At 42.3% G+C, this 24026-nt stretch overlaps 2 protein-coding genes across 8 annotated transcripts in view; one reads left to right on the forward strand and one right to left on the reverse strand.

Moving 5' to 3' along the window:
- The first annotated feature begins 53 nt into the window (after positions 1 to 53).
- ASTE1 (asteroid homolog 1) lies at positions 54 to 20710 on the forward strand. 4 transcript variants are annotated; one of them, XM_061586544.1, is made up of 5 exons: positions 54 to 674; positions 2933 to 4266; positions 7252 to 7462; positions 14122 to 14317; positions 16569 to 20710. In XM_061586544.1, the coding sequence occupies exons 2-5, from the start codon at positions 2953 to 2955 to the stop codon at positions 16861 to 16863; spliced, it is 2016 nt and encodes a 671-aa protein (XP_061442528.1). In that variant the 5' UTR covers positions 54 to 674; positions 2933 to 2952; the 3' UTR covers positions 16864 to 20710. The 4 variants fall into 4 exon arrangements, with proteins under 4 accessions (XP_061442528.1, XP_061442531.1, XP_061442529.1 ...); XM_061586545.1 differs by having other exon boundaries at positions 60 to 142; XM_061586546.1 differs by lacking the exon at positions 54 to 674 and adding an exon at positions 685 to 1085.
- ATP2C1 (ATPase secretory pathway Ca2+ transporting 1) overlaps positions 17187 to 24026 on the reverse strand; it is a 136201-nt gene continuing 129361 nt past the window's right edge. For 3 of the 4 annotated variants that reach the window (XM_061586538.1, XM_061586543.1, XM_061586542.1), the window contains 4 exons: positions 20727 to 20874; positions 19949 to 20044; positions 19185 to 19326; positions 17187 to 17954 (listed from right to left, as the gene is read on the reverse strand). In XM_061586538.1, the coding sequence (XP_061442522.1) occupies positions 17821 to 17954; positions 19185 to 19326; positions 19949 to 20044; positions 20727 to 20874 (520 nt within the window). In that variant the 3' untranslated portion in view covers positions 17187 to 17820. Of the gene's footprint in view, positions 17955 to 18676; positions 18756 to 19184; positions 19327 to 19948; positions 20045 to 20726; positions 20875 to 24026 lie in introns of all 4 variants that reach the window. The other variant, XM_061586541.1, reaches the window with a different exon arrangement.

The following is a 24026-nucleotide window of genomic DNA, read 5'->3' on the forward strand; positions in this document are numbered from 1 at the left end:
AGAGAAGAACCGGGCGGGAGATAATGGGCGGCGGGGGATCTTGCGGATGACGTCGTGTCTAGCATGCTCCGCCCTGTCCTTCTGCCTTGGCCGATTCTTCCTGTCTAACGTTGGGAGGATTTTAGCAGCTTTCCGTTCGCAGGTAGGTCGAGCCGGCTAAACGGAGGCTTGCCTTCCGCCCGACCAGAAGCTTGAACGAAGAGGTGGTTCCGCTGTCTCCCGGCGCTCGTCATCCTTTGCCTCCTCAGGCAAATAGCAGCGGCTGCAGGAAGGGAAGTGGATAGAAAGAGGACTGCTGGGAGGAGCCGCTTCTGCGGGGGAGCTCGAACTGGATTCCCACGTTTTTCTTTCTGGCAATTTTTCTGTGTTTTCAACACTGCTTGACAGACAGAAATTCAGTAGGTGCAGCGTTCTTCGCTACGGAGAAAAAGTCGAGCCGGTTAAGTTTCTGTCTGCCCATGTGGTTGAGATTGTTGAAGGGGGAGGAGCCCTGCCAGAAAAGAAGGAACAACAACAACAAGGGTATCCCAGAGTCATGGACTCATGCCTGGAGAAAGGGCTTAATTCCTGAAATGAGAGACTTGGGGGCTTCCTCAGAATCGCACATAATCCCGTGGGTGCTGTTTCTGTTGTGGCAGATCTACTGTGCCTTTAACAGGTGTATGAAGACGCAGGTACTCAAAAGACATAGTTTTCCCCATCGCAGTATCATTTCCTCATCAAGGAGAACTGTAGTCCTGAATGCACTTGTTGTGACATCCCCTGTTATGTAATATTCACATCAGGTGATGAGCCCAACCAACTGTCTGTGTTGGGTAGTGATGTATGGCTCCTACTGAATTGAAACAACTGAAAGTCCAGGACTTGAGATTTTCCTGATCTTATAGAAAGATCAATTCAGTTTGCATTCAGTTTAAGAAACCTTATTTGCAATAAGTTCTTAATTTTAACTGTTGCAACTCCTAAGGAACAATTCAGTCTTTTTTTCTAAAGTTCTGTGGTGATGACTTTATAGCACATCAGTTTCACGCAAAGAGCCATTTGTCTCAAATTCATGTGAAAATCACTGATTTTACTCCCTCAGGGTAAGGTTACACACATGGCACTTTCACAAATGCGTTTCGGGTGAAATTAAAGTAGTAAAGTAATTTCATTAAAAACTTAACACATTTCATTACTGAGGTGTGAATCAATTACAGTTGTCAAAAACAGAGTGAGCCAAATTCATAGGGGGGGTCTAATTAAGTTGAAAGAGAAAATGGAAAAGAAGAAAGGGACTAAGGTTCCCCATTTCTGTTCTAGAGATAGTCAATGCAGTAGATGTTGTTGAACTACAACTCCCATCAGCCCCAACCGGCATTGCCAATGATCAAGGATGATGGGAATTGTAATCCAACAACATCTGGAGGGTCACAGATTAGCTACCTCTGTTCTAGAGGCTAACAAAGCAACTGACAAAAACATGAATATTTGTCTAAATATTCTGCCTGCTATGTTATTTATTTGATATGTATTGCCATCAGTGTGCATGTTGCTTTATGGGTTGCCTCAGCCCCAAGGAATTTACATGGGAGACTCAGTAGGGGCAGAGGCAAGAGTGAACGGAAATAATGTGTCATTGGTTCTGTTTACACGTTCTTAGCCTTGGTTTCAGGTGTAGCTGAAGTAAGACATGGGAACTATACCCCTGGCCCCTCACCTGGTTGAGTAACACACTCTAACCTCCTAAGATAGTGTTAAGAAGTTGGTCTCACAAGATTCTGTTTCTGGGGTTGTAAATTGCTCCCAACAGGGGCATCTGGAGAGAATTATGCTGCTGAGGGTGACTTCACTGTCTATATTTGTCCCTAGCTTATTCTTACCATAATAAACATGCAAACCCAAACAAAGGCAAGCCATATGCACCAATCATTTCTATTCTGCCAGTACATCTAAGTTTCAAATAATAAAATAATTCAATACATGAGTAAATATGTTAGCATTGTAGCCATCGGACTCTTACTTTGGAGTAAGCCCCATTTTGCTCGGTGGTACTTCTAAGCAAAGATGCACAGAATTGTAAACACAAGTGTGTTTAGTTTTGTAAAATAATATGAAGATTCATATTTTTGCATCTTCTGTTGATTGCAGCTTGACAGCGAGACCATCTATCATGTTGATTTTACTTGTATTTCTGAGTGTTAGAGATACTTTCCATTCCACCACGTACATAGACTTGGAACACTTTTAAAAATACATATGCCAATTTGTGGTAGAGTGGATTCCAGAATTGTCGTATTGGACGCCAAATATTTTTGTCCCCTGGAGCAATTTCTTTTTAGACCCAGAGCCCACTGAAGTGTGGACTAATATGAAATGGGCTTGTGTTGAGACACCCCTATTATGAGCCCTTGCCCTTGTTCTTCTCCCTTCCCCTGCCAAACTTAACAGAGTGAGGGAAGTGACCCAGGAGATTTTGCATCTTCAGGCTGAGACAGTATGACAAGCATGCACAGCTGCATCCTAGTACACCAGATAACATAGGTAATGTCGTTTCTGTGCTTTCTCACAACCCTGGGCACTGTTGTGCAGGGTTGTGGCATCATCCAGGCCTCTACCCTGAGGCCCTACAGTTGCCAGAATTTTTCCCTGCCATCAATTTTTTTAGTAAATTTGGGGAAAAGATGGCGGTAGGGAGGTCTTGCGGTAGAAGTGGATGTAAGCAAAGCCTCTGGGCCCAGCTGTGTAACTGGTTCAATTCCAAATCAGATGGGTATAGGCCCACTCATTGCTAACTTCATCAACCAGATGAAAAATATGTCAGTTGCAATTAATGATGACTGGTAGAAAAAAGGATCCCAGCAGTTTTTACATTCTAGCTGTTTCCCCTTCAATTGTGCGGTTGATGCATTGCATTGAATGTGAAGGGCTAATTTCTTCCTTTGTTTAACAGGGGCATTTCAGCCCACCAGCATGGGCATTCATGGATTAATGAGCTATGTAGGGGAACATAGAGAGTTCTTTGTTGACCTAGAGTTGAAGAACACAAACGTAATAATTGATGGAAATAACCTGTACCATCGCCTTTACTTTGATTCAAATCTGGACATCCAGCATGGAGGAGATTATGATTCATTTACAGATATCACACATAAGTTTTTTGAAACATTGACTCTGTGCAGCATACAGCCATATGTTGTGCTAGATGGAGGGTGTGATGCATCTGACAAAAAGCTTACAACCTTAAAGGAAAGAGCTCAGGAGAAGATCCAGTCAGCTTATTCCCTCTCACACGGTGGTCGTGGAAGTGTATTGCCTTTGCTCATTAGAGAAGTCTTTAAGCAGTTCTTGACCAAATTACAAGTGCCTTTCATCCAGTCTTTTTACGAAGCAGACAGGGACATTGTGTCATTAGCCAACCATTTGAATTGCCCGGTGTTAACTTTAGATAGTGACTTTTGCATTTTTGACCTGAAAGGTGGCTACTGTCCTCTGAATTACTTTCAGTGGCGAAACCTTTGCATATGCAAAGATTCACAAGACTGCTACATCCCAGCAAGGTGCTTCTCATTAGAGAGGTTTTGTAGCCATTTCAGCAATATGAACAAAACCCTGCTGCCTCTCTTTGCAGTTTTAAATGGCAATGATTATATTAACCTGCCAGCTATAGAAATGTTCTTTAGCAAGGTACACCTTCCTGTTGGAAGCTCCAGGCAGAAAGGTAGAAAGCACGTCCGCATTCAGGGGTTGCTGAACTGGTTGTCTCGTTTTGCTGATCCTGCCGAGGCTATAGAAGATGTACTGAAGTATCTTAACAAGCATGAGAAAGAGGAAACAAGACAGCTTCTCTGTACTTTTATGGAGGAATATGAACCATCCAATGTCAATCTCAAAGATTTTTTTCAGAATGGGGTTTATGCATTTGAGGAAGCCAAGAAATTGGAATTGCCTCAGTGGATTCTTACTGCTTTAGCTAAAGGCATTCTAGCACCATTCGTTAGTGATGCCCTGGTATTAAAAAGAACAATCCTCCATGTTCAAGTGGAGAATATGCAAAGGCCTAGTGCTCATGCTGCAGCTCTGCCAATTCGACAAGTTATCTACGGGTTACTTCTGGACGCTTCACAGACTTTGCTCAACTCCTCAAAGAAAGAGCACACTTCGCCCACTCTTGTTTTCTGTGAATTTGACAGAATCCAAAAAGCGCTCAAGAAATCATTTGTTCAAGCGGCAGCATTGTCTGGACATTTTTGTGGTGACTGGTACTCTCTGACTACATTAAATGAGGTAAAGGCTCAAAATGGCATGGATAAATCCAATATATCAGTAGCATTGTTTGAAGACTGCAGTTCTGTAGAAAAAATAATAATGTGACATTGGAAACAGGATCCAGCTTCTTTGCAGCTTTCAGTTGTTTATCTAAAAACCAGGTTTCAGGCCCTTATAGCTGCAAAGATACACATGAAAATGCATGAGCAATGCCTCCTGAAATGTCAAAAGGGCTGAATAAGGTTCCCAGTCATTAGCAGGCATTGTGTCTGTTCCCCTGTGTGTACCCCATCTATGAGTAGCAAACTAAAGTATGTGAAACTAAGTACTTACGTTGTGGAAATCAGGATCAGTTGTGCTCTGGATCAGAAGAGGCTGTGCAAGTGCTGGGCCAGTGTTGGGAGGCAATGATGGACTGGATTGGGGTCAATAAACAAACTGAATCCTACTAAGATGGCGGTGCTGTTGGTAGATAGTTTTCTTGTCTGGGAATTGGGGAGACAGCCTGCTTTGGATGGGTTTGCATTCCCTCTGAAGGACCAGCTATGTAGCTTGGGGTATTCCTTAATTCAGTATTGGCAGTGGAGGTCCAGGTGGCTGCAGTATGGGGTGGCGCCTATGTCTTGCTACACCTGGTTTGGCAGCTGTGGCTGTTCCTGGACCGGGATCACCTGGCTTCAATAATCCACACTCTAATAATGTCAAGACTGGACTATTGCAGTGCACTTTGAGACCACTTAAAGATGGTCCAGAAGCTGCAGCTGGTGCTCAGTTCAGCTGTGCAGTTGTCAAGCAATATAACAGCATGGACTCGTGTAACACCATTCTTAATGTGAGCGTGGGCTGATGTAGCACCAGCACTCCACTGGCTGCTGGTGAGCTACTGGGCCCAATTCAAGGTGCCGGTGTTATGAGAACCCCAGAACAGCTTGGGGCCCAAACACTCGAAGGAAAGCCTCCACCAATACCTGACAACCATTCCTTGAGATCTACAGGGGAAGCCCTGCTCGTGGTCTGCACCCCCATTTCTAGAATTCCCTCCCAGTGGAATTATGTTTGTCCTCCTTGGGATAATTTTTCAATATTAGCTGAAGATGCATTTGTTCACTCGGGCTTTTGGGGAACGAAGGTAATTCTGAGCCCCAAAGTTAGTTTCTTGCCTGCCATGTTACAGAATTTGACTGAGAAAGTTTGTTACCTATGAAATTTTAAATGTTTTTAACTGTTTTTCTCCCCTTTATGCAATTGAATGGATTGTAAACTGCCCTGGACTCCAATTGGAGGAAAGATGGACTAGAAATAAGACTAAAAAAATATTCAGTTTTGTGTAGCCTCTTTCTTTACATAAAAGTAGCTACACAAAAGTGCGTAATTTATACAGGATGCAGAATTGTGAGTGCCTTTGGAAGACTTACTGGAGTATGCAGAACTGGGAGTCAAAGTTACTCTTACCTAGCGTAGAGGCTTTTCAGTCACTGACTGCTGAAGACAGAGAGGTGCTTGATGTTGTACCTGACTGGCAGTTTCTAGAAGGTAGTGCTGGGAAATTCCTGATTGACCCCATGCCATTTATATTTTGGGGTCAAGCAGGTTCTATCTTATGTTCCATGGTGTTTAACATCTACATGAAAACACTGCATAATCCACTGGATTGGGCTGATGGGAGTTGTAGTTCAAAAAAGTAACTTTTCCAAGCTCTGGTTGTAAGTATGCAGATGACACACAGTTCCTTTTCTCATTTTTATCAAATCAGGTTGAGGTGGGAGGAGTGCTCTACCAGTATCTGCCTGCAATAATGTACTGGATGAGGGCTAACAAAAACTAAAATAAAGCTCAATCCAGGTTAGACAGAAGCACTGACAATCATCATAGGTGATTGTCCCATCCACATGAGTTGTGTTCAACTTGTTTGGGACGTTTCTTGATCATAAAATATCAAGTTCATACCTTAGAGCAGCCTTTCCCAACCAGTGTGCCTCCAGATGTTGTTGGACTACAACTCCCATCTTCCTGACCATTGGCAATGCTAGCTGAGGCTGATGGGAGTTGTGGTCCAACAACATCTGGAGGCGCACTGGTTGGGAAAGGCTGCCTTAGAGGTACTCATTGATCCATCTTTGTCACTAGAGGCACAACTGGCTTCTGTGCCTTTTAGCAGGTTAGGCTGATATCCCAGCTACAACCCTTTCTGAATAGAAATAGCTTGGCTTCAGTTATCCATGCCTGGTAACCTCCCACCTGGATACTGCAGAGCTACCGTTCAATACAGTCTGGAAACTTACAATTAGTGCAAAATATGGCTGCAAGAGGTCTTATAGGGGCTGGGCATTATGAGCTTATTACACTATTATCATTTCAATTTGCTCCTGTTTCTTTTCTGGTTTTATAGCAATTTGTGTGTGTGTTTTATAGGATTTTTTGCTGCTGTTATCTAATTGACTTCTAAATTCAGATCTGTGTTTTAAATAGTTAGAATTGTACATCACCCAGGGAAATAGTAATGGGTCACGTAATACATGTAATAAACATATTAAAAAGGGGAAAAACCAAATTTAATGGGTTTTTCCTTTAAGCATCTTCAAAACACTTATGGCACTAAAACAGCTTGCAGTTGTTATGCATGTTAACACAAAAAGTTGATTTACTAGTGTTTGGGACCAGATTGCCTTTGCTCTCATCTCTACTGCTACAACAGAATTCTTTGTGGAACATGTATTAGAGAAAAATGTATGATGGCAGTGCAGTTCTTCTGTATAAAGTTGTCAAAAAGTCCCAGCCCCTAAAAGCAAAAGGATGGTTGGGATGAGGTGTGTGTGAGTAAGAGACGGAGGGAGGGAAAACTACTACTATATGCAAGCCCTATGACTGAACTCTAAACATACTAAGTGACAAGGGCTGAGCGGCATTAGGTTAGTGCCATTATTCAAAATGATTAACATCTACCTGAAATTTCTGTTGGTGTCAACCCTTTTCATGACAACTTTGCCATTTCTTTATGTACAGGTTCCCTTAGCAGATCGTCTGATATTTTTGTTGGAGACATTTGGAGTGACAGCCAGCATCCTTGAGCCAATCCCTTGCCAGCTGTGGCTTCCTTTAGCTGTGACCTGTTACTGGACACAGCATTCAGAGCCCAGAGTGAAGTTACAGCACATGAAGGCTTTACTACTTGGAATAGTAGTTGGTGAATTAGATAAAGAAATACATAGTCCAGGTAGGTTCAGAGATGGTAAATTTCAATCCCCTTTTTATTTTTGATGTTGTCAATGATTATTTCATTAATGTAAATACTCAGTTTTTTATATATCTTCCCTCTTTCCATTAGCGACTATTCTAGCTTCCTTCAGGCATTCAAAATGAGCATGTCTTGGGGGAGCGGGACCACAACCAATAGCCCTGTCCTCAGCACCACCATAACTGGGGAACGAAACTTCAGACATGTGAAGGGTTAAAGGGAGATTCTAAGCATGTTCAACTGAAGGTTGTTCAACTGAAGCTAAAGTTTAAGCCTGCACACGTAATGTAGAACATCTGGATAGGGCTTGGGTCTTTACATGGTTTTGTTTCAGTACTATAGGCATTCATGGCATTTTTTATGAAATGAAATGAAAATATGTTTTTTCATTGTAGATCATAGAATCATAGAATAGTAGGGTTGGAAGGGGCCTATAAGGCCACCAAGTCCAACCCCCTGCTCAATGCAGGAATCCATATCAAAGCATTCCCAAAAGATGGCTGTCCAGCTGCCTGTTGAATGCCTCCAGTACCAGACAGCCCACTGCCTCTCTAGGTAATTGGTTCCATTGTCGTATGGCTGTAACAGGACGTTTTTCCTGATGTTCAGTCAAAATCTGGCTTCCTGCAAATTGAGCCCATTATTCCATGTCCTGCACTCTGGGACGATTGAGAAGAGATGGCGGCCCTCCTCTGTATGACAACCTTTCATGTACTTGAAGAGTGCTATCATATCTCCCCTCAGTCTTCTCTTCTCCAGGCTAAACATGCCCAGTTCTTTCAGTCTCTCCACATGTTTCCAGTCCCCAGATCATCCTTGTTGCCCTCCTCTGAACCTGTTCCAGTTTGTCTGCATCCTTCTTGAAGTGTGGAGACCAGAACTGGACACAGTACTCAAGATGAGGCCTAACCAGTGCTGAATAGAGGGGAACTAATACTTCAAAACTATACTTCTGTTAATGCAGCCTAATACAGCATTTGCCTTTTTGGCAGTCACATTATACAGTTGGCTCATATTCAGCTTGTGATCAAGGACAATTCCAAGATCCTTCTCACATGTTTTATTGCTGAGCCAAGTATCCCCCATCTTATAACTGTGCATTTGGTTTCTTTTTCCTAAGTGTAGAACTTTGCATTTATCCCTGTTGAATTTCATTCTGTTGTTTTCAGCCCAATGCTCCAGCCTGTCAAGGTCCCTTTGAATTTTGTTTTTGTCTTCCACGGTATTAGCTGTGTCCCCCAATTTTGTATCATCTGCAAATTTGATAAGCATGCTCTGTACCTCCTCATCCAAGTCGTTAATAAAAATGTTGAATAGCACTGGGCCCAGGACTGAGCCCTGTGGTACCCCACTCATTACTTCCGCCCAGTTTGAGAAAGAACCATTCATAAGCACTCTTTGAGTATGATTCTGGAGCCAACTGCGCATCCACCTGATAATTGTTCCATCCAGCCCACATTTAGCTAGCTTGCTAATCAGAATATCATGGGGCACTTTGTCAAAAACTTTGCTAAAGTTGAGATATATTACATCCACAGCATTCCCACAGTCTACAAAGGAGGTTACCCGATCAAAAAACGAGATGAGATTAGTTTGGCAGGATTTGATCTTCATAAATCCATGCTGGCTCCTAGTAATTACTGCATTGTTTTCAAGGTGCTTACTGATTTACTGCTTTATAATCTGCTCCAGAGTTTTTCCAGGGATTGATGTTAGGTTGACCTGTCTGTAGTTCCCCGGTTGTTCCTTTTTGCCCTTTTTGAAAATAGGGACATTAGGTCTCCTCCTGTCATCCAGCACTTCACCAGTCCTCCATGATTTCACAAAGATAACAGAGAGCGGTTCTGAGAGTTCTTCAGCCAGTTCCTTCAAAACTCTAGGATGCAGTTTATTCGGCTCTGGAGATTTGACTTGTTCAAAGTGTTTAGGTATTCCTTGACCATCTGTGTATCAACCTCAAGCTCCAATCCTTCCCCCTCTACTTCATATTTCCCAGGAGGGTCATAGACCCTTTTTTGGGAGAAGACTGAGCCAAAGTAGGAATTGAGCACTTCTGCCTTTCTTTGTCATCTGTTATTTTGCCATCCTCATTGAGTAGCTGTGCCACCATTTCTTTTCTCTGTCTTTTACTATGGATGTACCTGAAGAAAGCTATTTTGATGCTTTCAGCATCTCTCGCTAACATCAGCTCATTCTCAGCGTTAGCCTTCCTGATGCCATCCCGTGAAACTGCCTGTACTCTTCCTTTGTGACCTGGCCTTCTTTCCACTTCCTGTATGTGTCCTTTTTTGTTTTCAGGTCATCTCTAAGCTTTTTGTGAAGCCACACTGGCTTCTTCTGCTGTTTTCCCCCTTTTTTCCTTGTTGGAATTGCTTGCCATTGCGCTTTTAGAATTTCATCTTTTAGAAACTCCCAGCCATCTCGGACTCCTTTTCTCATTAGGGTGGCTTCCCATGGACCCATACACAATTAGCAAATAGGGCGGTGGGAGCATTACTCAGTTTTTATAGGTCTGTGGGGGGCTACCAGGCGACCGCTGCATTGAAAATATATCAGTACAAGGTACTATCCCAGATCTTACATGGAGCGGCAGTCTGGGGATGGGATGATTTTCCTTCCCTTCTCTCAAAACCGTTCAAAATAATTTTATAAAACAACTTTTACGCTTACCTCTTGGCTCCCCCTCAGCCTTTTTGTGCTCTGAATGTGGCTTACTATCAATTAGTGCACATATACACATGACCTTATTAACATACTGGTCTTCATTAAGCAATACATCTACTAAGATCCTAGCAAAGGCCTGTTTTGTGCAGGCCATAGCGACTAGATATTGGAATCAGAGATCCCTTAGTATCTATAAGCATTACCATTTTACTTCTGATTCTCCTACCCTACTTGATAAATCTAATATTCGTGCACAGATTACACAACACTCCACCTGGATAGATAAAATAGCCATCCTTAATTCCAAGTTCTCAAAGTGGTTTCATATATATAAATGCTACCATATAAGAGCGGACTATCTGTTGAATCTCAATTCGGTACATCTAAGACATGCATTTACTGCTCTTAGATTCCAGACCATGCCCTCTGCTATAATTACAGGTCGCTACCTACAAATTCCATGGGAACAGCGCTGGTGCATTTGCCGCTCAGGGCAGGTGGAAGATCTGTTTCACTATTTATTCGATTGTCCCCTATACAAACAACCAAGATCTATTTATCTAGACCCTGTGATTAATAACCTGGGAACTTCTGATGCTTCACAAATTATTGTCTTCCTTCTCTCTGATAATGATCCCCAAATTACTAATATGGTGGCCCATTTTGGTTTTGCTGCCCAAAAATTGAGAGCTAAATTCCTGAATGACTTTGAATCTTAGAGATTTTGGGTAGGATTCTGGTTATTTAATCTATGTACCATTACTCTCTGAGTTTTAATATGTTTTTAACTACTTTGTTTTAACTTTGTGATGGCTTATGGCCTGGCAATAAACTTATTGGATTGGATTGGACCCATACTTACAATTGTTCTGAGTTTATTAAAATCAGCTTTCCTGAAGTCCAGGGTGCACGTATGGCTACTCTCAGCTTTTGTTTCTGTTAAAATCAAGAATTCAAGTATGGTGTGGTCACTTTCCCCCAGAGTTCCGATAACTGCCACTTCATCCACCAAGTCATCTCTGTTGGTTAGAATTAAGTCCAGGATAGCTGATCCTCTGGTTGCTTCCTCCACTTTCTGAAGGAGAAAGTTATCTCCGACACAAGTCCGAAATTTCTTGGAGGGGCTGTGTTTGGTAGAATTTGTCTCCCAACAGATATTGGGATAATTGAAGTCCCCCATTACTAGTACATCATGCGTCCTCGAAACATTGGCAATTTGCTTTTCAAAAGTTACTTTCTCGTCTTCTCCTTGATTGGGTGGTTGGTAGTAGACTCCAAGCACCACATTCCTTTTATTACTTGCCCCATTAATTTTAATCCAGATACTCTTGGTGGAGCTACCAAGTTCATCTTCCTGTATTTCTGTGCAGGGATATATATTTTTAACATATAGCGTGACTCCACCTCCCTTTTTATTCCTTCTGTTCTTTTTGAACATTATATCCTCCAGTTGCTGTATTCTAGTCATGGGAATCATCCCACCAAGTTTCAGTTATACCTATCAAGTCGTAATTACCCTCCTGTATTAAGAGTTCAAGTTCGTCCTGCTTGTTTCCCATGCTCTGCATATTAGTATACAGACATTGAAGACCATGCAATTTATGGCTTGGCTTCCTTACTACTTTTTCTGACTGCTGTTACTGGGCCCTATTAGAGCCGATCTCTCTGTTCCCGTTACTGTGCATAAGCCTTCATCAGTTGTTACCATGAAGTTTACGTCTCCCTCCCCCTTAGGATTCAGTTTAAAGCCCTCCTGATGAAGTTCTCCATGCTGTGGCCAAACACATTCTTCCCAGTCCTTGTGAGATGCAACCCATCACTTGCCAGCAGTCCATGTTCCAGGAAGCATAGCCTGTGGTCCCAGAATCCAAATCTCTCACGTGGGTACCACCTTCGTTGCCATTCATTCACAAGGAGTATTTTTCTTTCCCTTTCCACTCTTCTAAGTACTGGAAGGATGGATGAAAAAACTATCTGGGCCTCAAAGTCCTTGAGTTTCCTTCCCAGAGCTTTAAAGTCTGATGTGATTCATAGCTCCATTTGGCAGTATCATTTGTTCCCACATGGTTGAGGAAAAAGGGATACCTGTCACTGGGCTTGATGATGGCAACCCTTCTGTCACATCTCTAATCCGTCTTCCTGGTACACAGCATACCAGGTGAGTCCACGGATCTTCTCTGCATACTTGGGTTTCAGTCCCACGCAGTAGGGAGTCTCCCACTACTGGTGCTCTTCTCTTCTTGTTGTGGGGCGTGGTTTCATTGCCCCTGCTTAATTGAGCTTCAGCCCCTTGCCCGCATGGCGTCTTGTGTAATTCTTCCACCACAGGCTGTCCTCCAGTCTCATCCTCGAGTGGTTGACAGCGGTTCCATAGTTCCACTGGTGAAGGGTGTCTTCTAGCTCTTCTGCTCCTAACTGTCACCCTTTCCCATGGAGTTTCCTCCACTTTGTTGTTCCTCTCCAAAGAGTCTCCTCTTCTGCTACCACATGCTGTTGCTCTTCCACCTCCTGTACTTCTCTTTGCTGTTGTTGTTCCAGCGTTTTGTCTAAGAACTCTTCACCTTCTCTTATAGTCCTCAGTGTGGCCAACCGCCATTCCAGGCGTCTTACTTTTTCTTCCAACAGTGCCACTGTTAGATGTTACCAAAGGTACTTCATGTCACTTGTGAGAACTAGTATGCGTGTATACACCTCAGGTTCTCTCTGTGATCGTTGTTCATGTTCTAATCAAATGGGTAAACTATTAGCACAATCCTAAGAATGTTTGTTCAGAAGCCCTGTTGAATTCAGTGTAGTTCTTGCACTCGGGTCCTGCTTGCGGGCTTCCCCCAGGCACCTGGTTGGCCACTGTGAGAACAGGATGCTGGACTAGATGGGCCACTGGCCTGATCCAGCAGGCTCTTCTTATGTTCTTAAGTTACAACTGTAGTCTTCATTTTTGCAGCAGCTTACCTTCTTAGCCATGCTCAGCAAAATATACTGAATCCTGTCCTGGCTCCCCCCACCCCCATGAACTTGGTCTTCCTTCCAGACCAGCCAGCACCTGGACTATTAACTAGGAGGTTGTTATGGTTAGGAGGCTGGCATCAAGAAGAAGCTCCAGGGCAGAAACCAAGTAGTAGCACCATTGCTGCTATGTCCACAACCCATTGCACCCGAAAGGTGCCCCTGCCAAACGATGTGAACCTGGCTTTTCAAAAAGGTGATGTAATAAGTTAAAGAAGCTAGTGCCTTATGAAAAATTATTGTTATTCTAGTTAAGCTTTGTGCTAAGTTTTGTGAACTGTTGAGTTAGAATTAGTGCCTGCCAAAGATGTTTGTTTATTGTAGATGGACAGTAGCTAAGTAACAAATCAGGAAATAGTTTGATTAATCAGGTAGGGGGAAAAAGTGGTTATGAAAACTACTATCCCTGTGGCCCTCCAGATATTTGACTACAACTCCTGTCATCTCTGACAGTTGGTAGTAGTGGCTGGGGCTGATTGGAGTTGCAACTCAACAACAACAGATCCCCCACCTCTTCAAGTTACTTAACTGTTTATTCCAATGTAACAAAATGTAAGTTTTGAAGAGGGATTTGAAGGAAGAGAGGTAGTTGCATTGTGACGTTTAGACCATATAAGATGGGTATACCGGTCCCAGCAACATCTCAGGTTGGGGGGGGGAGAGAGAGAGGGTGAGCAGAATTGCAAGTTGTTATGATCCTTACTGCAACCCCATCAATAAAAAAATGCTGAATGCTTTTCAAGCATCCATTTTTTTTATATTTAAGAATATTATCAGTACACCAAGGAAAACGTAATTTATTTACTACATTTATATCCCATTTTTCCTCCAAGCAGCTCAAGGTCGCATACACAATTCCTCCGCCCTCTATTTTATCTTCACAACCTGTGAGGTAGGCTAGGCTGTGAGACAGTAACTGACAGTCACCCAGTGAGCATGATCAAAAAATATTTTTCATTCATACCTAGATCCCAAGTTTCCATATCCTGAGGTCAATAAAGTTGTATATGACCAGTTCTTGAAACGGAAAAAAAAAACATCTGAAAAGGAATCATTGGAATTAGATGCTGCACACATTTTCTGCCAGTGGCAGTGCTGCCTTCAAATGGGATTGTATCTCAACCAGCTGCTTTGTAGTCCTCTCCCTGAACCAGATCTTGCACGGTAAGAGCTCCCTCCCAAGGCTGCAGCCATATGCACACTTACTATTGAATTCAGTTTCTAAGTAAAAGTGCATGGACCAGGGTGTGTGAGACAATGCAATCCAAAGAAAGTTAGGCAACGCCTCATATTTCAGTGGGATTTATATGTATAACTTCCTTTGGATTGTGCTTTGCAGTCTTGTGCAGTATATTGGATATATATAACATTTTTGTTGGCTTTTAATGCACTGTTGAGAGGGGTGAGGAAGCTGCAGGGTAATGTACCTGTCAATCATTATGTCACACAATTGACAGATAAGTTTCCCGCTCAGAGTAGCGGCACCAGAAGAAAGTTGAGAAGGCACAGAAGGGGCAAAGTAAACTTCTAGGTGAGGGAGGTGAGCTCGTTTGGGGGGGGGGGGCATTTGCCACCCCTGCCCACCCATCTATCAAAGTTGGCCTGCAGGTTCTCAAGCTTGGGAATCACACTGCAAGGGCTGTTGCCAGCCCTATGCTTGGAAGCCACCCCACACTGCTTCTTTCAACCTTGGAAATCAGGGCGGCTTCAGTGAGCAGCACAGGGGAGAGGGACTGTTTCCACAAGGGTTACCAAGGCAGTTTCAGTTCCGAATGGAGACTGAAATGTATCCAGATAATCTGCTTCATCCATGGGTGTCTTGAGTTGACCAAAAAGTGGTTGGACAATGATCTTGACCAAAGGGGGCATATTTCATGCTGTTGTATAATTGCTCAGATCAGCAGGAGAGATGCATCAACTCTTAAGTGGACCTCTAAGAGGTCCATTTTGGGGGAGGGGCTGTAGCTTAGTGGTAGACCATCTACCTTGTATGCAGTAAGTCCCAGGTTCAATCCCCAGCCTGAAATCCTGAAGAGCTGCTTCCAGTCAGTGTAGACCAGCCTTTCCCAACCGGTATGCCTCCAGATGTTGTTGGACCACAATTCCCATCTTTCCTGGCCATTGGCAATGCTGGCTGAGGCTGATGGGAGTTGTGGTCCAACAGCATCTGGAGGCACACTGGTTGGGAAAGGCTGGTGTAGACAGCACTGAGCTAGATAGGCCGATGGTCTTCAGTATAAGGCAGCTTCTGTGTGCTGTGTTCTCTAGCAAAATGCAACAAGCCAAGAAGGAGAAGGGCTGAGATGGAATGTTGAAGCCCAAACTTTTGTTTCCTTGTGCATACTCAACTGAAACACCACAATTGCAGTAGGCACTTTGGGAATCTCTAGTACAAACCCACAACTAATATGACAGCCATGTCAGAGAGAACAAGTGGAACCGGCAACAAAATGCAGTGTAAAGTGTTTTCCTGTTCATACCTTTCTCCAGAATACTCAAGTTCCATTCTGCTTTCCATCCTGTTAATCCATTTCCCCTCAACAGCAAAATCAGGAATGATGGGAGCTGTAGTCCAGCAAAATCTGGAGGGCCACAGAGGTTAGCCACTCATGGTGTATATAGGGACAGAAATGCATTGAGACAGCTCCATGTTTCCACAATCCTGAGCTACACCAAACAAGGCAGCCTCAGAGTGAATGGTAAAATTCTGCAGGAATAAGAGCTGGGGCTCCAGCACCCGACTCAAGGCCACTTTGGTAAGCCCAGCTAAGGAATCCATTACCCCACTGCTTCTTCAACTTGGTGCCCTCCAGATGTTTAAGATGGCTGTGTTGGCTGGTGCTGATGGACGTTGTAATCCAAAACATCAAGCCAGCTCTTGGTTAACACAAGCCAGGTAAGCTGAGACCAAAATCAAATCCTTTATTGTAGGCCCTAATAAAGGCTTTTCCCTATCAATCATTATTCAAGTCCTAAACTTTAGATTTCCACATCTCTTCAGAATGCTGCTCTTTATGTGTCTGGCCTTCCCTATTCAGATTGCCTATTTCTGTTGTGCACAGCCTGACTTTTTCTTACCCTACTGCTTTTACATACTTTCATGCCCCAGACACATCCTTATCAGAAGGTTGTCTTATGGCAGCTGTGACTGAATTCTCTTCCTCCCCCCAATACTCAATCTTTCCCATTTTCCTCCCCATGGTATGAGGTGATGTCTAAGACTCATAATATCTTACCAAACTAGAAAAGGGAGACCGTGTGTTTAAGTACCTACGTCAAAGACAAAGTCTTAGAATGCAGTTTTATACCATTAGGAATACTGTCACAATTGAGTTCTAAAACCAGAAATAAAAACTTTACCAATAGCACCAAACTCTGCTAGATATTAACCATTTTCCCTTCCATCTTTCAATAGGCTTTACAATGGGACCCTTGTGCATAGACTGTATCATGAGCTTAAATCAGCATCCATACCAGAGAACCTACTCAGCGCATCTTCAAAAATGCACCAGCTTTATTGCAGCATGGTACATATAGTGAAAGATGTAACACCACCAGGCTTCTTCCAGAAGAAGAAGAAACCTAAATCCCACAGGAAAAAAAATAATGAAACCACTAATCAAGGGCAAGATAAAAGAAAAGGTAGTATGATGGAAACTCTGCCTTCATGCAGTATTAACAGATTTGAAGTGTTGATGGTGGAGGACTAAAAGCACACTGTTCCGGAAAGAGGTGATGGGTATTGATCCATTTAAAACTTCTCTCTCAAAAATGAGTCTCCAGGAAGGAATGGCAGGAAGCATCCAGTGCTGCTATGCTTGATTCACTGTCCTATTAAAGTTGGTTTTAATTGCTTTAAAAAAAAAAACCCTTCTCACCTATGAGTAGTCTGAGCAACTAGAAGTTGATTTATAGTGTATTTTATCCACATGCCACCCTGACTACCCCCCTGTAGTAGCCTATGGCCAGTGAATAAATTCCTAGGGAATGGAAATTTATTCATTCAAACTATCAAGTTACACTTTCACACGTATTTTAAGAAAAGCAGACATTTATTTCAAAATTGCAATATAGGCTTTTCAATCACAAAAAGAAAGAAAAGACAGTGATCCGACAGTGGTCACATCCTGTGCAAAGAACATAGGTTACAAAAAAAGAGTACAAGGTACACATTGCAGGATAATGTAAATAAATACAGGATCTGAAAATATGGCACTCTGGTAACTTACTCTAGACCTGATGGAATGCCTCAAATATTTAATAGTAAAGTCCCACCACCATAATAAAAGTAAAGGGTTTCTTTTTAAATAAAAACTAAAATCTTTATATCTAATACACGTTTCTTTACATGTATATATCTTAAGAGCAAAAGGTGGGTCAGACTTTTGACATTTATTTCTTATTAAAGTAGCCTCACACACACTTACAAAGTTCCATTCAATCTGAAAAGCAAAGTTTTGTCTTTGAGGGAAAAATATTACTAAAGTTGCATAATTGTTTATTACCGCCCTGGCTGGAAGTTTAGAATTGAACAGTCTTTTAAAATTACCAGTGTTCATCCATCAGGAAAAAGGAGGACTTGTCAAAAGCCCTTTATCTTCTCATGTTACTTCCTCCTACATACGACAGTAGTTTCTAGTTTGCAAACAAAAAGAATGCAATGTGCATCATACATCAAGAAAAGATGGCAAAGATGAAGAACTGCCATGTTTCTGGGTCTTCTCCCTGCTTTTTTCAACCTTCTTTATAATCTCTGCTACTATACACACTGAGGAGGTGAGGCCCAGAAGAAACAGCAAGTCTAAACAAAAAAAATGTTTTTTACTTTAAAAAACAGATGAATATGAGTATTGTGCAACTGCTTTTCAACTAGACAGGAATGCAGAGCTAAAATCAACCCTTTGCATCTGAAAACAATAATTAAAAAGTGCTTGAAGCCAAGCTATTTTGTCCTTTGGATTAGTGTACAGGATGTTTTATGATTGCAAACAGGGAACCACAAATTCTGGCTGGCCTTGGTAGCCAAGCCAAAACATGAGGGTTCCCAGGCCCCTGCTCCTTCGGTAAAATCCTATGCATGCTTATAATTAAGTCCCATTACATTCACTGGAGCTTACCTGAGGTTAACCATGTGTATAGGTTTACAGCCATAATCCCTGATATTCTGTCGTGCCTTTTGGAGCTGGGGGAATGGAGTGAAGGGTTGTTTGGTGGTGGATGGTCACCACAAGAACACCAGGCACAGCCTTTTCTCAGGAGGGGAATGTTGTGGCTAAATGGTCCAACAGCAGCCTCTCTCTAACTTGGGGGGGGGATCTTCCCTGTCATTGCATTGAACCCTTTTAAGCTTAGTGCCTTGCCCCCTTCTCCAATTCTAAGCCAGAAAGGAAGGTGGAGGCTCATCTAACCAAACTACAGTGGACCTGCTTAATAGTCAGAGGCCCACATTTCTGCTTGCCAAGATGAGTTGAGGGCAGAAATGTGGGCCTCTGGTTATGAAATAAATCACATTAATGTACGTACCTCTGAGAAAGAAAGCCACCAGGAGCAAGGGCTCAAGAGCAAGAACAATGCTTCAATGTTACCATTATGTGAAATATACCTGTCAAGGGGACCAATGCTGCGGTTACTCTTAAAAACAGGACATTTTTGATACCTTATGTTTGAACTGTTCCCCAACTAGTTTTGCTTTGTGTTTTAAGTCAGAGGTAAGCTGGGAATTCATAAAAACAGGTATAGGGACATTTTTGTAACAGGTTCCAGATGTTGTGGAGAGAGAAGAGGAAACAGCTTCAGGGGGCAAGGGATGAGAACAGAGAAATTAAAATAAGACTACCAAGAAACTAACAGACACATAAAGAAAGTCATTACAAAATTCAGACCAATGCAAGAGCAAGTTATATTTTCATATTTGTACAGTACGTATATTTCAACTATTTGTGGATGCCTTAAACATCAACAAAATAATGTATGTTTCTAACATTTGTTCATTTGAAAGGCAAACTCTACTAAGCAACACAAAATTTCTTACCTAGTATGCTTAGACTCTCCGTTTGAAACACTTTCTGAAGAGGAGGGAAGTAAATTACTAGTAGCTGCCCCATTATAGATCCAAGCACTGCATAGCAGAACATTTTGTTGCTGCAGAGTCCAATCTCAAACACAGATTTAGTCTGCAGATTAAAAAAATCATTGTATATATGATCTCATTCTGGTGTGTTCCAGTAAACTGAAATTTTCAATCTTCACTCAAAATATAGATTAGTATATAAATAACAATCCTAGTAACATTGTGGTGGTTTGACATTATTGTTTTGATTTACTTGCACCTTCTATTAAATTTTGATAATTTGCAGAGGCTGTTTGCACTTTTTCAAAATATTGACTGTGTCATATAAGGCCTCCAATATTTAAGCTAGTGCTGTGCTGTCTATTGTCTGGGTTTTTTCCCTAGCCATTCACCCACCCACCCCAGGAGGCAAGAGAAACAGTGGCAAACCGCACCAGGGGAGCGATAACCTTTTACCTGCTTGTCGCCCTCCTCCATAGTCAACATAATTTCAGTTTTCTGACACTTTTATAGAGCGGGGAGGGTAGCTTATGGGCTTCCCTTGGTGAATTCTGACTTTTATACTGTGTTTATGTATATGGATATTGTTTATGTATTTTGCTTTGTAAATTTGATTTCTTTATTGTACCTTGTGTATTCTATTGTAAACCACTTTGCGATCTTTTAGATAGTAAGCAGTCTATAAATAATAATAATAATATAGTTAAACACAGGAGGTCACATACCTGAGATCGGGAACTCAAAGCATTGAACATATCAAAAAATACAAAGCAGGTAAAGGTCATTGTTGTATCTCGAGGCGTTATGACATTGTCCCGCAGCTGCCAAGAGAAAGTTTTAATATATGCAGTACTCTGCCACTTTTCAAGAGAACACCCAACATCTGAAGCCGTAATACTACAAAACACCAGTCCGTTATCCCAGTGTGGAAATCTCAGTTGGCTGATATAGGCTCCTAAGCATTTGATGCTGGTATCTAGGAATCTAAATTCATTTCTCTGTTCTGTGTAGGACTGGTACCTAGAACTATAATTATTTCCTACCTTTCTCATAGCATATCTGCATAAAATTTTACAAATATAACTAAACCTATTGATTTCCATTTCATACTACCTTTAAAATCTCAGCATGAGTTGCTAAAGCTGCAACCCAATACATGTCTACTCAGAAATAAGTTCCATTGGGTTCAATGGGACTTACTCCCAGGTAAGTGTGTATTGTACTGTATTGCACCCTAAGTCTAAGTTTAACTTCAGTATAATTGTTGGTATTCTATAGTTTCTTTGAACAGACTCTATGCTCTTTTATAATAATGATTTTGAAATACTTCTCCCTTTGAAAAGGAGACTCCCATGCACATTACCAACACTGGGTGCATGGCACTACTTGCATGGTTGTTTTGTTTTTAGAATATGCACTTTTAGGTTTGCAGCTACTGGCATATAAGAAACACTGCAAGCAGATAATTAAAATACTTTTTTAAAAGATGCATCTTTGTCATACCTCTCGCCAGAAGACAAATAATGTTCCACATACAATAATTATTGATGAAACTAGTATTTTAACAATCAGATTTCTGGTCAAAATGCTATCCTTGACATTTCTTGGAGGTTTCCGAATAACATCTTTATCCACAGGCTCAACTCCAAGGCTAAAAATAAGCACACAAATAATATTTTGAATGTTTAGTTTTACTGATGCAGCATAAAATGAAATGAACATAGAAGTGACTCAGACATGCTCCTTGATAAAGAGTTTATATATGCCTGCACAACTGAAGCATTACCACTTAATTATTATCATTAACTATTATTATTACTATGAGTTGGATTAAGTTAGTCACACTTAGTTCACATTGATTTCAATAGAACCTAAATTCAATTAAGGGCACAATCCAACAGCTATTTACACTGGGCTGAGGGGAATGGATACGATGGACCCCTGGCTGAGCCAGCAGGGTCCCGGCTCCGCCAGCAGAAGCCCCTCATCCTAGCTCCGCCATGCTGGAGCCGAAAGTCTGCCGGGAAAACCCAACCCAGCGGAAGGCCCGAAAAAGGACACTCTGGGGGCAAGTCGGAGGAGAGGCTGAGGTGGGGGGATTTAAGCAACATCCTACTCTGGTTCACAGTCCTCCTGCAGGTCCCAATCTGGGCTACAGTGATGCTGAGAAAAAGGTCAGTCTAAGAAAATAATTACAATAGAAGACAATGGAGGGTTTTTACTCCCCAGTAGGGGTATTCATGAGAGCCAGCTTTTACTTTCCAGTTCCTGCATGCAGCTCCCAGCTGGGCCCACATTCAGCCAGGCCAGAGGTTCCGATATGGCAGTTGGATGCCACAGACTTTCCTGCTGGCTCCTCTTCTGCCAGCTTCCCATAAATTGGATTGCTCTGTTAATCTGGATCTAACCCAATAAGTGCTATACTACTGCAAAATTTAACATTATGATCCTTCTCATGGCTGTATTTTTTTAAAAAAAATGTGAATTGCCCTCAGTAGATATTCTCAGAATCCATTGCAGAGTTTTTTTAGGAGCAAAAAGATTTTACAACATAATCTGATACACAATTCTACAAAGATGAAAGGGTCTATACAAAATTAAATTTGAACCATCTTGCAAGCTCCTACTAACATTTCACAATGGTATAAAGCAGCAATGTCAAAAATTCAGTAGCCATGCTTGCATGCAACGTGAAACTATGCTTTAGTGCTTTGTTCGTGAGCTGAAACAAGTCCAAGCATAATCCCCCCTGCCCCACCACAGAGTAGCTGGGAGAAGGACTTAGCCAGAGTTTACTTTCATCCAACTTCAGAAATCATGGTCTAAAACTGACTTGTTTTGGAACTGACTAGACATCCCAGTGATCACTGCTCCAGGTGACACAACAAGCCACCATTCTGAGTAACTGAAATCTTGTACAAGGAGTAATGAAGGGAGAGTGGGAGGCTAAGTCTTTTCCAATCTCATTCCAGCTCATGAATGCAGCAATAACCCATGCATGTTACATTACTGGGCCAATGTACTTCCACTGAGTTATATGAAGGCTTGTAACACCTTTCAGATTATTTCAAAGTGCAAATTTAAATGGCCATATTATTAGCTGCGTTCTAAGTAAACCTAAAGGTAATGAGGTGTTTTGGGGACCACTCTTTTCTCATGGTGGTCTCTGCTAGGGAAACATCCAGCTACTCTAGACTGACCTGCCCCTAGGCACCGGAAAGCGGGGCAGTTGCCCTGTGCCCCGCGCTTTGGGGGCCCCCCGCGCTTGGCAATCTGAGAAGCTGGGCTGCGGCAGGGGTTTTCCTCTTTCTTCAGCCGTGCAGCGGCCGTCTCGCCAGCCGCTTCCCGAGCTGATTTTAGGCGGGAGGTTTGAATCCCCTGCCTGCTCTTCGGCTGCATGCCTGAGTCAGTGGCTTCCCTGTGCTGCCGCTACTCATCAGCTGTGAAGTGGGTGTGCGGCGCTTAGCCAGCTAATTTTAGGCAGGAGGTTTGAATCCCCTGCCTGCTCTTCGGCTGCGTGCCTGAGTCAGTGGTTTCCCTGTGCTGCCGCTGCTCATCAGCTGTGAAAATCTAGATTTTAACAAGTTGATTAATGATTTTGCAGAAGTGAAAGCAAGGAAAATAAATCATTGAGAATAAAGTTTCTTATATTTGTATTATTTAAATTTTAATCCGAAAGTAATTGCCCATCAACAAAGCAGCCAGGCCCAGACATTTACAGAAATGATTAAATTCTGTCATCCTCGATATTTAAAACAATGGTTCTGCACAAAGTGTTTTCAATTGTTTAGTTAGGAAGATAAAGATGGGAAAATATGCCTAGAAATAGACTGCCATATCTAGCAGATATCAACAAAGGGAAGACAGATGTCGAGAGACCAGTGAAGAAATGGATATGTATGGAACAGGTTGACTAGAGGCTTATTCCCTGAAGTGAAGGTAATCATATTTGTATTTAATAGGTTGTAAGCCTCATGTGTAAATATTATAATTACATATATTCGTAAATAAAATCTCTCTCTCTCTCTCTCTCTCTCTCTATATATATATATATAAAGAGAAAGAGAGAGAGAGAGAGAGAGAGAATGTGGGGGGGGTGTGATGTTCCTATATTAATGTATATATGGTAAGTGTTGGTTGTTTAGAAGATACATGGTAAGTGGAGTGAAAGAAGAGGGGGAGTGAATGGGCAGTAGAATGCTAGATGATTGGCTGAGTGTTTAAAATGGCTGAACGTATAAAAGGAAGAGAGACAGTGGAATCTGGGAGGTGGTGGTGGTGGATGAGGTGAACTGAGTGGGTTGCTTGGTGGGGTTTAGAGAGTTGTTTGCCAGGAGAGAGTGGAGAAGGAGGGGGGTGGAGTTCGGATTAGTATTGAGTAAAACCATATGCTTATGTGCCTTAAGAAGAAATCTTGTTAGCTTTGTTATCTTTAATAAATACTTAATTTGGTTTACCAAAGGCCTGATCCTTGGCTGGGGTTTCACAGACCAGAAGGGAGGGTAAGGTAAATACCAAGGCTGAAGGATAACAAATGGTGGCAGCGGTGAAGAGAATAACACCACAAGCAGTCTGAGTAAATCAAAAGGATTGGGACAGCTTAAGCACGCAGTCACAGAGGTAACCAGATAGAGAGACTCAGGCAGAGTCTCTGGGACTACTGGTTATAGGACGTGACTGGTGGTGCTGCCTAGCAGGGGGATCTGTTGAGATCTGTGCTAGAGCGGGGAGAGAAACCATATAAAAGGACAGTCCGGACTGGTGGAGTCCCTGGTGGTGCCTAGAGACAGGCAGTAACCACGA

Source organism: Rhineura floridana, chromosome 10 (genome assembly GCF_030035675.1).
Source record: "Rhineura floridana isolate rRhiFlo1 chromosome 10, rRhiFlo1.hap2, whole genome shotgun sequence".
Taxonomy (NCBI): domain Eukaryota; kingdom Metazoa; phylum Chordata; class Lepidosauria; order Squamata; family Rhineuridae; genus Rhineura; species Rhineura floridana.

Coding starts and splice junctions, on each gene's coding strand:
- ASTE1 (XM_061586544.1), top strand. CDS start 2,953: ATGGGCATTCATGGATTAATGAGCTATGTAGGGGAACATAGAGAGTTC. Junction 4,267..7,251: donor CTCTGACTACATTAAATGAG/GTAAAGGCTCAA, acceptor CTTTATGTACAG/GTTCCCTTAGCAGATCGTCT. Junction 7,463..14,121: donor TAAAGAAATACATAGTCCAG/GTAGGTTCAGAG, acceptor ATTCATACCTAG/ATCCCAAGTTTCCATATCCT.